Source organism: Protopterus annectens, chromosome 4.part0 (genome assembly GCF_019279795.1).
Source record: "Protopterus annectens isolate FY-2018-M chromosome 4.part0, PAN1.0, whole genome shotgun sequence".
Lineage (NCBI taxonomy): Eukaryota > Metazoa > Chordata > Ceratodontiformes > Protopteridae > Protopterus > Protopterus annectens.
In genome coordinates, this window is record NC_056733.1 from 194,797,027 (window position 1) to 194,811,045 (window position 14,019).

The 14,019-nt window shown below is 41.3% G+C and overlaps 1 protein-coding gene across 1 annotated transcript in view; it reads left to right on the forward strand.

Moving 5' to 3' along the window:
* HGS (hepatocyte growth factor-regulated tyrosine kinase substrate) overlaps positions 1-14,019 on the forward strand; it is a 2,162,662-nt gene that overhangs the window by 1,287,345 nt on the left and 861,298 nt on the right. The window contains exon 9 of the mRNA XM_044069724.1: positions 10,816-10,894. Coding sequence (XP_043925659.1) covers positions 10,816-10,894 — 79 coding nt within the window. The remainder of the gene's footprint in view (positions 1-10,815; positions 10,895-14,019) is intronic.

Below are 14,019 nucleotides of genomic sequence, written 5' to 3' on the forward strand. Positions count from 1 at the left end.
AGCCCCAGGGTGTTCACCAAGTGTTTGGCAGTAGTGACGGCTCACCTGAGAAGTCTTGGATTCCAAGTGTTTCCCTATCTCGACGACTGGCTCCTGACTGCCACCACCAGGCATCTACTAATGGACAACCTCAAAGCCACCATCTCACTGGGTGTTTCCCTAGGGATTACATTCAATTGGTCAAAGTCTGTCTTGCTGCCCTCTCAACGCATAAAGTTTATAGGAGCAGAGATAGACTCAAGATTGATGCGCTTTCATCCTGCCGAAAGGATCCGAACTTTACAGGGCCAAGTTCAAGCTCTGATCTCGAGATCCAAAGCCCCAGCCAGGATGGTCCTACAGGTTTTAGGCTCAATGTCTGCCACGGTTCTTTTAGTTCCTCTAGCAAGATTACACATGAGGATTCTTCAGTGGCTCTTATCAACTCAATGGTCCTTTCAGGATCTTCCCTCAATCATCACATCATGATTACGGAAATATGCAAAGGGACCTTCGCTGGTGGCTTCAGACATCCAACTTGGATCAGGGAAACCCTTTGTTCTCCCCTCCAGTGGTTACCCTGACGACAGATGCCTCCCAGATAGGGTGGGGGCATTGTCTGGGCAGGCTAGTTCAGGGCTCCTGGCTTCCGGATGAAGCTCTTCTCCACATCAACGTGTTGGAGATGAGGGCTGTACTTCTATCCCTACAGGCCTTACACAAGTTTCTTCCTCAGGGCATCATCGCCATCCACACAGACAACATGTCGGTGGTTTGGTATCTGAACAAACAAGGAGGGACCAGATCGTATCCCCTTTGCAGAGAGGCCATGAGAGTGTGGGAATGGGCTGTAGCTACCAACCGCTTCTTGGTAGCGACCCACATCCCGGAAAGTCAAATGTATTGGCGGACAAATTAAGCAGGACAATTCTCTCTCCTCACGAATGGTCTCTAAACCGCACAGTAGCAGCCCAGGTTTTCAAGAGATGGGGGATGCCGTGCTGCGACCTATTTGCAACTCCACAAAACACCAAGTGCCAAAGGTTCTTCTCCTTGATTCCACATCAGGAAGTACCAGCCATGGATGCTCTAGCACAACCTTGGCCAACAGGGCTACTTTATGCCTTTCCTCCAATTCCACTCCTTCCCAAAGTTATTCAAAAAGCTTCTCAACTGGGGTCTTCAATGATTCTGATTGCCCCATACTGGCCTCGTCAGATATGGTTTCCTTACCTGAAAAAGCATGCAGTGGACGATCCGTGGACCTTAGACCTGATCCCGGATTTGCTAATCCATCAGTCGGGACATTGGCATCAGTCCCTTCAATCTCTGAAATTGACAGCTTGGCTCCTCCACTTCCAACCTTAGTTAGAAGACACACACTAGACCTGGAAGTTGTTCACATTTTATCTTCGGCCCACAAACCCACCACTAACAAATTGTACCTCAGTAAGTGGAAGAGGTTTGCTATCTGGGCTCAACTCAAGGGCTTAGACCCTATCACTGCTCCTGTCCCAGAGGTTTTGAAATTCTTAACATCCCTGTTTAATCAGGGATCTTCTGTCTCAACTATTAAAGTCCAACTAGCTGCTATCTCTAAATTCCATGAATCCACGGATCCTCCTTTGATGAGCAGCAGACTATGCAAAACGTTCATTAAAGGTGCGAGTCTGTTAAGACCACCAGTTTTTCATCCTGCACCTCCGTGGGATCTTGATTTGGTGCTTCGCGCATTAACATCTCCCCCCTTTGAACCGGCTGCTACATGCGAATTAAAATATCTGTCTTGGAAAACGGCATTCTTAGTGGCTATTACTTCTGCAAGAAGAGTCTCAGAGCTTCAAGCCCTGTCTATTAAACCACCGTACTTGATTTTCCACAAGGATAGAGTATCACTTAGGCCTAATCCATCCTTTGTCCCAAAGGTTTGTTCTAGTTTCTGTCTTCAACAGTCTCTAGAACTACCAGTTTTCTTTCCAAAATTCTCTAATGAAGCAGAATACACTCTCCATAAATTGGATGTTCACAGGCAATTACGCTTCTATTTAGACAGGACTCAGCAACTTCGTAAGTCAGACCAGTTGTTTGTGTCCTTCTCAGATAATAAATTGGGCCAAACCATCACAAAAGCTACAATCTCAAAATGGATCAGAGATTGCATAACTCAGGCCTATTCTTCTTGAATAAACATCTTACATCATCTATCAAAGCTCATTCTACCAGAGCTATGGCTACTTCTATAGCCTTTCATTCCAAGCTCGCTATATCGGAAATTTGTGCTGCGGCTACTTGGTCCAACCCGCACACTTTCATTTCCCACTATAAATTGGATGTGGCATCTAAAGGACGAGCATCATTTGGTTCCACGGTACTCAGGAGTGTTTTCCAGTGAGCCACCCAGGATTCAGGTGCTAGGGACGCTGTCCCATCATTCAGAATGTAGGCGAGATAGGATCACATAACATCTTTTAGTTATGTACTCACCATAACTTCAGATGTTTGGGATCCATCTTGCCTACATTCCTGATACCCACCCTCCTTCCCCCTGCCTTGCAGATCAGAAGAGATTGAACGGTTTTGAGTTCAACTGTTTTTATCTTGTTTCATCTGACGATGTTATATAAGCAGGGTATGCGTGTGTGCATGTATGCGGACAAACTAGATCTGGGGGACTGGTAGTGGTGCATCCTGGGATATAGTAAGCTCAGCTAATAAGAGACTTCGCTCTTTGGCATAAGCGTGCCGAGTCGGAGCCGAGGGATCGGCTCCGAACCCATCATTCAGAATGTAGGCGAGATGGATCCCAAACATCTGAAGTTATGGTGAGTACATAACTAAAAGTTTTGTGTAATTGCATGTCAAAGGATTATTTCTGTATAATTGCATGTCGATTATCGTCATTATTATTATGCATGACTAATTTCTCAGAGGGAAGATTTAGATCAGAGCGTGTGCTGCGTCTTTAAGAAGTATTTCAAAGTGAGGGCATGTGCATATAAATAGAGAGCACATGCAGGCAGCAGTGCCATTTTGAGTGAACAGCCAGAATGTTAACATGTATGAGTGCAGTAGTCAGTCTATTAGTTTAAGTTAAAGTTACTAAACCTCAATCCTGATGTGTTTGTGTATAATAAAGCTGCTTGAACTGAACCAACAACTGCTTGTCTGTTTTATCCTAACCAGACAAGCGAATGAACTGTTCCCAAGTTTCTGATGTTCAAAAACAGATACTATGAATTCTTGCTAATAGATTCTTCTTGGCCTTCTGCTGTCCCTCCAGTGCTGTCTCTGCCCTCCTGGATACTTTCACTGCAGCTTCTCAGGACCCTGACTCTCAACCTCCTGTCTTTAAGAAACCAAGCCCTTCCTCTGTTCCTGCTGTTATTTCTGTAGCCAGTGATAAACCATTCAAGTTGCTGTCTTCTAAGCTTTTACCTTCAGATATGGACAGCCATGCCAAGTACAGGTATGGTAAGAGTACATACCTCTGCTACCTTAGTTTTCAGAGCTATCAATTACCATACCTGTATGACTAGGTATGTTCTGGCTCTTCACTTCCAACTTGGGGGCATTCTCACTGATTCATAGAGAAAGACATTTGCTGTTTGAGCTGTGCTTTTCAGGTGGATCATCATTCTATTAAATGTAGTTATGATGCCTTGTCTACGGCGACAGCATCTCGATGTGGAATGAGGAGGGACTCCTGGTTGCATGTCTGAAGATATCGAGGCCAAATTATTGGATTTCTTTTTAGACAGCCAAAATCTCTTTGGGCCTACTGTGGCTGAATTGTTTAAGGCTCTTCAGAGTAAGGATAAAGTTATGCAGGATTTGAAACAACTGTTTGTCTCCTGTTCCTAAGCTTCAGAGGAATAATCCTCCCTTTGTTCATAGGAAGCCTAAACAGCCTTCTAGGGGGCAAGATTGCCTAGGAGAGTTTTTCCAGACAAACCTTTTTTTCCCCCTGAAAAGACTGCTTCTGTTTGACATTTGGACACTCCTACCTCTTGGGCCAGATTCTTTTGTCCCTCATGTTGAATCTTTTCTTTTTGATTCCTGTTTGGCAGCAGATAACCACAGATGCTTGGATACTCTCCATTATCCAGAATGGGTATTTTAGGGCTTGGAAACCCCTTTCTCCACTCTCAGGCCACCTTCTTGTTATCTCCTACATTTTCCTTTGGTTCTTCAGGAGCCATCCAACCTGCCTCATTGTTTCAGCAGGAAACAGGTTTTTATTCCAGGATGTTTCTGGTTGCTAATTAGGAGGGGAGGGGAGACCCATTCTAGACCGGCCTTTTCTCAACACCTTTCTCAAGTTTTCCTTTTTCAGAATGTTTTCTCTTCAAACACTTCCTCTCTGTTGCTTGCTCAACCTTTCTGGTGTCCCTGGATTTGAAGCACGCTTGCCTCCACATTCCTATTTTCTATCTCTTCGGGAAATGTTTGTCTGTTTCTTCCTTTCATTATCACTTCTCTGCTTTGCCTTTTTGGTCTTTCTACACCTCCAAGTGTCTACCAAATGTCTAGCCCCTGTAGTAGCCTTCTGCAGACTTGAGGGAATTCATATATTCCCTTATTTGGACTATCTTTTGACTGAACCCCCTCTCAGCAGCTCCTGCTTTCAGGATCTACACTTCACTATGCTTTTCTGCACAGTGTGGGGTTCACTCTCAATCTCAAAAAGACTGTGACTCCCTCTCAGGACCAAGTGTTTGAGTTACAGGATCCATACCACTTCCAGTGTCAGCTTGTCTCCTCTCTCTCAAGGTGCTCTCTGTGACTGCTTATTTTCCTTCTCCTCTTTCTCTTCCAGTCCTTCCTGCAAGGGAATTTCTCCAAGCTGTGGGGTACATGGCATCCACCATTCCCCGGGTTCCCTTTGCCAAAATCCACTTCAGGAAATTTCACTGTATCTCAAGACCTTTTGGCTCCTGCACTGCCACCCTCTGGAGTATAAGGTTCCTGTCTTGCTTTGTCTCAAGCGCCACTTAAGAATTTGAATCCAGATCTGCCTTTTTAGGTTACTGTCCCTACTCAGCTGTATAACGGATACTTCCGATCACGGTTGGGGAGCCTCCCCCAATAACCTCATAGTTCAGGGTCTTTGATCCTATCAACAACTGATAAGACTGTATCAGCATCAAGAAAATGAAGGCTGCTTTTTTAGCTCTTAAGGCTTTTCATTCCCTTTGTGCTTCAGGTCCTCTAAAGGTTTTGGCAGACAATACCAAAGTCATGTGGTACATCAACAAGCAAGGGGGCACAAAATCTTACCATCCTTGCAGGTTGTCTCTTCAGACTTGGGATTTTGCAGTTCACTGTTACTTGATTCTTCAGGCAGTCTACATTCCTTCAGTCCACAAACTGGAGGCAGACACTTATAGCAGGTCCAGGAAGAAACTCTGATGGGTGGTTCACAGGGAGATGTTTCTGGACAATGTACTTTGGTGGGGTACTCCTCAGGGAGATCTTTTTGAATTCTCTCTGAACAGGCAACTTCCTCAGTTCTGTTCCAAAGTGCCAAGTCCTCAGTCTTGGAAAGCAGATGTCATGTCTTTCACTTGAAAGGGAATATTTCTCTAAGCCTATCCTTCTCTTCCTGTACTATTAAATGTCCTGCACAAGATCATGTGGGACATGCCCAAAATTTTGCTGGCGATTCCCTTTTGGCCCAGACAGCACTGTTCGTCCTTCTGTTTCATCTGGCCAGGGGCAGTCATCACAAGTTGCCTCACAGGTTGGATCTTCTCACACAAGACAAGGGATTAATCATTCACCCTCAGTTGTCCACCCTTCAGCTGACAATTAGGGTGATAGAGTTTTGATTATTTTTAGGAACTAATTTTCTGAGGACAAGTTTCGGGTTTTGCAAGAGGCCAGAAAACCCACCACTAGGAAGTTGTATGTGACTAAATGGAAGAGATTTTCTGTCTGGCGTCTCAAGCATTTCCTGGACCCTTTTTTCTGTGTGGGCCCCTACAGTCCTAATTTGTATGAGTTGCTTAATTCTGTCTTGGCATAGTCATCTCTAAATTTCATTTGTTAGACATTTCTGCTAGTCTGCCACTGAATCCACCATTGACCTCTAGTTTTAAAGTCAAACCATTTTTTAAAAAGATGTCCTTTATATTCAACCTCCAAAAAAACCTGTTCCTCCTCCTTGGGACCTTCATTTTGTTGAGAAACTGACCCAGTCCCCTTTTGAGCCTGCATTTTCTTCTTCCCTACAACATTGTACTTGGAAAGACTATTGTTGGTGGCTCTTAATTCTTTCAGTAGGGTTCCACCTTTTTTGTTTTTTCACAAGGACAAGGGTGTTTCTTCATACCAGTCCTGTTATGCTCAAGGTGATTAATGATTTGTCCTTGAAATCAGTGCATTCATCTTATTTTTTCCCTTCTCCATAGAATACTTGTGAAAGGGTTTTTCATACCTTGGATTTACATAGACAGCTCAGATATTACTTGTCCATGACAAAACCCATCAGGAAATCTGACCAGCTTTTTGATGTCCTTCAAGGATGCATCTGCAGTCATCACATATGGGTTGTCCTGCCTCAGGCAGTCCTTCGGTCGGCCGGATTCCAAAGTCTGGGTCTGGCCTCAGCTGATGTCGCACTTTCCCCGACGTCACAGCGTCTGGGGTATAAAAGCATCAGCCGACGCCATCTTCCTCAGTCTTTCTTGCCACGTGGTGCCCGAAGCAGAAGCAGTTCGCAAGTGCCGGTCAGCCAGCTCCTGTGATTCAGCTACCGAAGACTTCGTAAAAGCTAAGTACCCCTGTCCTCTCCTGAACCCCTTGATCGCAAATCCCTTCAGGATCTGGTGCATAACTCCCAGCTGGTTAGTAACCATTTCTTACAGTGTGGTTATTGGAAGCTTCATGTAGGTCAGCTATGACAGGTGCAGTTATACGCAGGCATGCCTGGCTGAAGGAACAATCTCTGCCAGACTATGTTAAAGCTAAGCTTTTGGATGCTCATATGGAAAAGCAAAAATTATTTGGTTCCACGGCTCAAGAGGTCTTAAAGAAATTTGAAGAAAAGGCAAAATCTGTGCAAACAGTCAAAGACTTTCTGCAAGTCCAACCACCGAGATTCAGCAGAAATTGGCCTACTAAGAATTGGTCCTTTCCGGACTCAGACAGATCTCAGAGAGGCAGGAATAGACGTGCCAGAGGTAGAGGGCAAGCTAGAGGCTCCTACAGAGGCCATCAGTGGCAGCCTCCCAACCAGAGAGGTAGTGCAGGAACTACAACTGCTACACCAGGACAGACTCAATGACTTTATTTTGACTCCGCCAACCAGGGCTCAATTAGAAGCACCTTTGGTGGAAAGCTCCTTATTCTCAAAAAATTGGCACAGCATTACAAGGGACACATGGACACTGCAAATAATAGACAAAGGATACAGGTTCCATTTCCACACATTGCCAAAAAGAAAAGGCATGCCAGACCTGCCACCAAATCAGAGAGCAGAGGCTTTGAAGCAAATTACCAACTTAATGCAAATGAAAGCCATAGAAAAGGTACCTCTTTCAGAACAAGGCCAAGGATTTTACTCCAGATTATTCCTTGTTCCAAGAAAAGAAAATCAATGCAAGCCTCCATATTTGATCTTCCACAAGGACAAGGTTTCCCTTCAAACTAACCTTAATTTTCTTCCTAAGGTGACTTCCAAGACTTTTTGTAATCATACTATTATCTTGCCAATTTTCTTTCTGAAGTTTTCTAACAAAGGTGAGTACATCTTGCACATGATAGATATTCACCATCAATTAAGATTCTATTTAAATCATATTAAAATAGATCAGATTTTCATCTTCTCTTCAAAGGCTAAATTGGGGCAAAGTGTTTCTAAAGCTACTGTTTTCAGGTGGCTATCTGATTGCATTGCCTTTGTCTTCAGACAGAGAAATTGCACTTCCACGTCAAAAGCTAATTCAACCAGGGTAGTGACAGCCTCCACTACATTCTTTGCAAGAGTTGCTTTAGATGATATTTGTGCTGCAGGTATATGGTTCCCACTTCATACATTTGCATTTCATTATAAACTGTATCTGTAGTCACAGGCATCTTTTGGCTCCACCATTCTTTGGATTATCCTTCCATGAGACCACCCTGGAATTCTAGTAGCTGAGGGAATCTGTCCCATTCATTGAGTAAGATGGATAAGACAGTGCAGATCTAGTGTTATGCTAAGTACTTAACTTTCATTTGTCATGTAATATTTTATGTGCCCTGTTAGTTATCCCTTATCAGCAGATTGTGTTCCAGACTCCACGTAAAACTCTATCAGGGTTGGTATTTCATTTAGTACTCCGATATCCCTGTTTCTTTGCCTATACAATTATCAATCTCTAGTACAGAAGGCAGTCCCTAACCTGCAGTTAGGTTTCTGCTTGGCCTTATTCCACTCTCATTACCTTTCACTCTTGTTATTTTCTCACAATACATTGGATCAGTTACTAATTTTCTCCAGTAAATTCCAGACCCCTCTTGTCTGTTTTCTATACCCTTACTTGCAGTCATCCTTATTGATGGTCTCCTTTCTCCATTCCCATGTTGGCTTCATAATTAGAATACTTTCTGCTATTTTAAGAATACTTTTATAGATATTTGGTCTAGCTGTTGTTTTTTTTTTAAGGACCTGTATCCAAAATCCTACTTTCTCTCATTCTTGAGCTCCTCTACCCCCATTTCATTGTCATCCTTTTCTACATTGATTTATAACCTTCTGCATGTGTTTATGCATATGAACTTTAACTGCATAGCTTCAAATCAGGTAATCCACCTTGTTCTATTAAGCAGATTCAGCTCCTTCCATGTCACTCTTGTCCTCTTCCGCTCACAAATGCATTCCTTCCTTTGGATTATTTTTGGTTTGTTCTCTTCCCACATATCCATAGTGGCCATAATAAAATTAGTTTTAATCCATACTCCCAAATAACTCCTCTCATCGTGTCCTTATATATGTGACTTGCTGAACCAGTTTGTGTGGGTACATAGTTTACTGCTATAGCCCTTCTTATAACTTCATTTATTCTATATCCTGAAAAGTCTTGAAAGTGTCTCAAAATCTTCTACAGCACCGAAATATCATCTTCTGGATTGGTACAAAATTATCTGTGACTAAAGATAACTTTTTCTTGATTGCCATACCTGTTATAGCTTTGAATTTGTGAATCCCTTATTTTCTTTGCTATTGGCTGTAAACATAAATCAAATAACATAACAGGTAGGAAAGAGGACATTCCTGCCTTGTTTCCCTGTTTAAACATTGTTGGATGTAGCATCGGTCAATTTGAGAGTCCTAGTTTTTTCTTTGCTAAGGGCTCTAAATATAAAGCAAGTAAATGGAAAAGAGGACATCCCTGCATTGCTCCTATGTTCAAGCACAGGTTGTTGGAGAGGAACCCTCCCACCTTAATTCTTACCTCCAAGACTTCATAAGTCCTCCCAATTTTCCTTAGTATTCTATTACAGAATGCAAATGCTGCCATTATCCTACTCACAAAATCCCAGTTGACACTATCACATACTTTCTCTGCATCAAGATCCACCAACAGTAGTGACATTCTCTTATACTGTTTCTCCCCCTGGATCATCATTGTTTTAATAATAATGTCAGATATTTGTCTCCCCTCCATAAAGCCATAGTGATCCATTTTGGCAACACTTTTTCCATTCTCTTAGCTAGTCTAGACAAACACTTTATAATCGAGGTTTGAAATTGAAATTCTATATGAATTTATGTCTGAAGGGTTCTTACTTTCTTTGGGTAATAGCCACCAAAGCTTTCTTCTAAAATGTCAGTATTCCTTCCTCAACTATTTTAAAATAGCATTAAACAAAACCTTGCAAATCTTTGTCCCTTTATTTATTCTCTTCCAACTTCCATGGTTCCAAAGGAAATACTGTATAATTCTGGAGACCTTCCTGTTGATACATCGCTAATTTTACCTCTTCTCTTCCTCTTAGCTATTCATTTTTGAGCCTCATCATCCTTTAACCTTGATATAATTAAGTCTTCCTTTTTCAAATTTCCATTTTTCTTTTCTAGGAGTCCACATTTCTCTGCTTTATAAAGATGTTCATACAATTTCTGAAATTCTCTCTAATACCTCTATAGGAGTTCTGGTTATTTTTCTTGTTACAGGCTCCTTAAGTTAGGCGACAACCTTTCCTGCTTTCTGTTGTCTAACTTGTACTAAAAGCCTGTGTGCTCTGGAGGTGTAAAAAATGTTGCTTAGTGGCAACCTTTCTAAATTCATGAATATTATCCAGATGCACCCTTCTTTTTCCTTTAATATTTTGCAGTTGCTTTTTTTAGTGTTCTGAGAGATTCCCCTCGTTCTGCTATACTTTATCCTTTGTTAATCACTGTAAATAGTTAATTTCGTATTCCTTCTTTACAATATCTTTTTGCTTATTTCTACTATATTTTTAAACTCCATTTTCATGTTAACCCACTCAATAACTATCCCTTCTGAAGAAATTTCTATTTCTTTTTGCACCTTTTCCAACAGAACATTGTACGTTTAGATTTTAAGATGAATTGTGGATTGCTTAAGAATGCACTTTTTAGTTTACACTTGAAAGTGTCAGCTGTCATAGGAGTGCTTTGTATACTAACTATAATGAAAGGATCTGTGCTTACATCAATAAGAAGACAAAGGTTTAAGAGCTGGTTTTATCCAACTATCTCAGTTGTCTGTGTTAGCAGACTGAGTGGAGAGTGGTACATTTGTGTTCTTGTAATGAACTGAGAATGAATTGCGTTTAATATGCTTTAAGATTCCAGTAATTAATGTCTGTTTGCTTGTTCATTTTTAGAAAAACTGATGGGAAGTCCACATCTAGCACTGAACTTCCACCGGAATACTTGACCAGTCCACTTTCCCAACAGTCTCAGGTAGGAGTCTGCTTTGTTTGTTGCTGGAGTATTGTGTATACATAAATTTAATGCTTCGGTCCCCTGTAGTCTATGAAATTATACATTTTATGTGTTGTGCTGAAAAAGCATCCTGTAGATTGGGGTTTTTGGTGGTCTTCATGTCTTTCACTGGGATGCTTACCCCTGAGCTTATGAGAATCGTAGTATGGCTGGAATAGTGCTATTTTGAAAGCATAGTGTTTTAAGAATTTTTATCTATTTCACTTTATCTGTGTAGGTGGACTTGTCCAAAGAGCCCTTTTCAGCCACAAAGTCAATGCCCCTTTGATTGTAAATGACGTGAGTGACTGCCCAGTTTACCTGTCTCGATGTACCTTATTGGCAGACAGTAGCTTGACTGTGCTTTCAGTTCTTTTCCCTCTGTATCCTTTTCTGGTGTGTTTTCATTTTTATGACTAATTTTTAATCTTCTGATGTGAATATATTGCTTTTGAACTGTTATGTTTCTTTTCGTGGCACTGTTTTTGTTACTATTGCCAGGCTTCTGCCTTTCCCTAACATGCACCTGTATCTGTGAGTGCAATCTGGTTACCATAAACTGCAGTATGATCAACACACACACAAGTGCAATTTCTGTGCTGTAACAGCCCTTTTGTTAATAACTTGACTATGGTAGTGTGATATCCCAGCATCTAGATATTGACATTTAGATATAATCTGCATGCCCATTTAGCAGCTCTGAGATGACTTTGAAGAATCTGAGTTGCATAGGCCTTCAGGATATACCAGACTTGTTCCATCATAAATTTTGTCAAGGTGTACCACTTGTCACATTGCACTGGTGTTTTGTTTCATCACTCAGCTTTGGCGTTACCTTTCAGGTACATCTTAAACTATCGCCTTCCTCATTGCAGATGGTACACTTTCTGTTCCCTTTTTTTTTTTTTTTTTTTTTTTTATTCGTTAACAGGGTATGTAGGCTAGCCCATGGACCTTTTTCAACCATGATCCCAGCCACGAAGCAAGGACAGTACATTTCTAAAACACTTTATGAAGAAAATATGTATAACTGGAATTAATTGCAGTACATTGAATAACATGCATACAACTAGAGTTGAGTACATGTAAATTAATTATATTTTCTACTTACTAAATTAATTATACTTTTTACTTACACTGGACAATTAGATTTATAGAGTAAATAGTGGTATTACAGTTATCTGTTTGTAAAACATTATGCACATTCAAACGTGCATCCTTCCAGGAATGGTAGTTTTATTCATTTGTTTGTGTTTTATCTGATAACCAGGTACAGTAAACCTGTATTACCCATAGCTAGAAGGAAATTATTGCTGTTAAAGAAAAATATTGGCATTTGTTAGTAATGTCTTTGTATAAATGGACATTTTAATGCTTTTACAGCTTCTTACATGTAGAGAGCATATACTCCATGTGTGCTGAGAGTGAATATGACACACGTTTTTTTTTTTTTTAAGGGAGTCAGAAGTTCAGATGCATAGAGCTGTTTGCTTGGACTCTCCTGGTATCTCAACCTGTGATTTTTTTTTTTTTTTTTTTTTTTTTTATGTTAATGTGCTGTTTTACTCCAAGGAACAATCCTGAGGTATATATGAGGATGAGTTACTCATTTTTAAGTTTTAAACTTTATATTCTCCATTTAGCACAGAGAGAGAGAGAGAATGAGATCTTTCTTTTTTTTTCTCCTTTCCCCTACATAATTCTTCCAGCACTGCTGCTCAGTGCCCCATGTTTACTGGCTGCTAAGGTTTTAGACTTTGTAATCTCTACTTAGCACACAGAGAGAATAAGTTTTTTGTTGTTTTACTCCTCTCCCCTACATTATTCTTCCATCACTGCTACCCAGTGCCTAATGTCTGCTAGCTACTACTAACCCCCCCCCCCCCCAACATGGACTTACTCCATTAATCTGCATTTGTGAGTCATGGAACCTTAAAGGGTATCCTAGGGGGGGATCCTTGCCATCCACATCTGTTGGGTATTTGTTTTGGTTATGCCCTCTCCCATCACATACAATGACGTGGTTATATCTGAGGGGTGGCCGTGCAATGTGAGCATTGTATATTGCCCCATCTCTGCAGCAACGTAGCCATATTCATTCCTGTGTTCTTTTTGACCACCCCTGCTATCATGTGACATCCCTAGCCTCCTCCAGGCATCATCACAAAGAGATGCCGTGTCACTGCCCTCCCCTTGGGTAACACCCATTCCTCTCTGCCACTCGATCAGTAACCTAAAGCTCCTAATCGGACCGGGGTCAACCGGTCAATAGTTAGGGCTTTATCCCTGTATGTCACAGGAGCAGCAGCATTGAGAGGAGTGGTTTACCAGACACTTATTTTTGTACATAATGCTGGATTTGTGATAGTGTACACATTGCTGAATATTCATCACTTTACATTGTGTAATTGTACTTTTCCAGAAGGTGATTTTCAGCTTCTCTTGAAAGCTTGCACCCTTTGCTTACCCACTTTCCTAGACTTATTGGGGTTACTGCTGTCAAATTTGGCAACTTGTGCTTTTTTCTTGTAGGTCATCTGCTGCTATTTGTTGTAAAAACTGTAAATGATTAGTGACAGTAACCAATAATAGAGCTTCATGTAAGCATTCTTGGTGGAGATGAAATAAGAATGTAATGTGAAAAATTAGTCTGGATCTTCACGTAAATATTCTAGTTAAAAAAGGAGGTGTACTTTACCATGTGAAAAACTCCTCTGGATCTGAGAGTGGTATATTTTCCAACATTGTGTTCAGCGAGCCCACAGATGTTCATGTGGATCACTGAAGCTGACATTGACTTACCTCAGATGTCTTCATAAACTTGGTAGATAGGTGACATTTATGCACTATATTTAGTTTTTTCTTGTCGTGGTACATTTTCTTGACAAGGGAATGAGTGGCAGTCCAGCACTGGTACAGGCCTACAGTTAGACATCAGAAAGCAGATAGGCACTTCATTGAAAACCCATTTAATGTTTATCATTGGAGTACTGTTGCAGTAGCATGAGCTATATGGAACATCGTGTCAAGAACTGGACAGCTAGCTTCCAAAGCTTTAGAGCACCTTCCACACACACAGGGACACACTGTACAGCTCAAGGCGA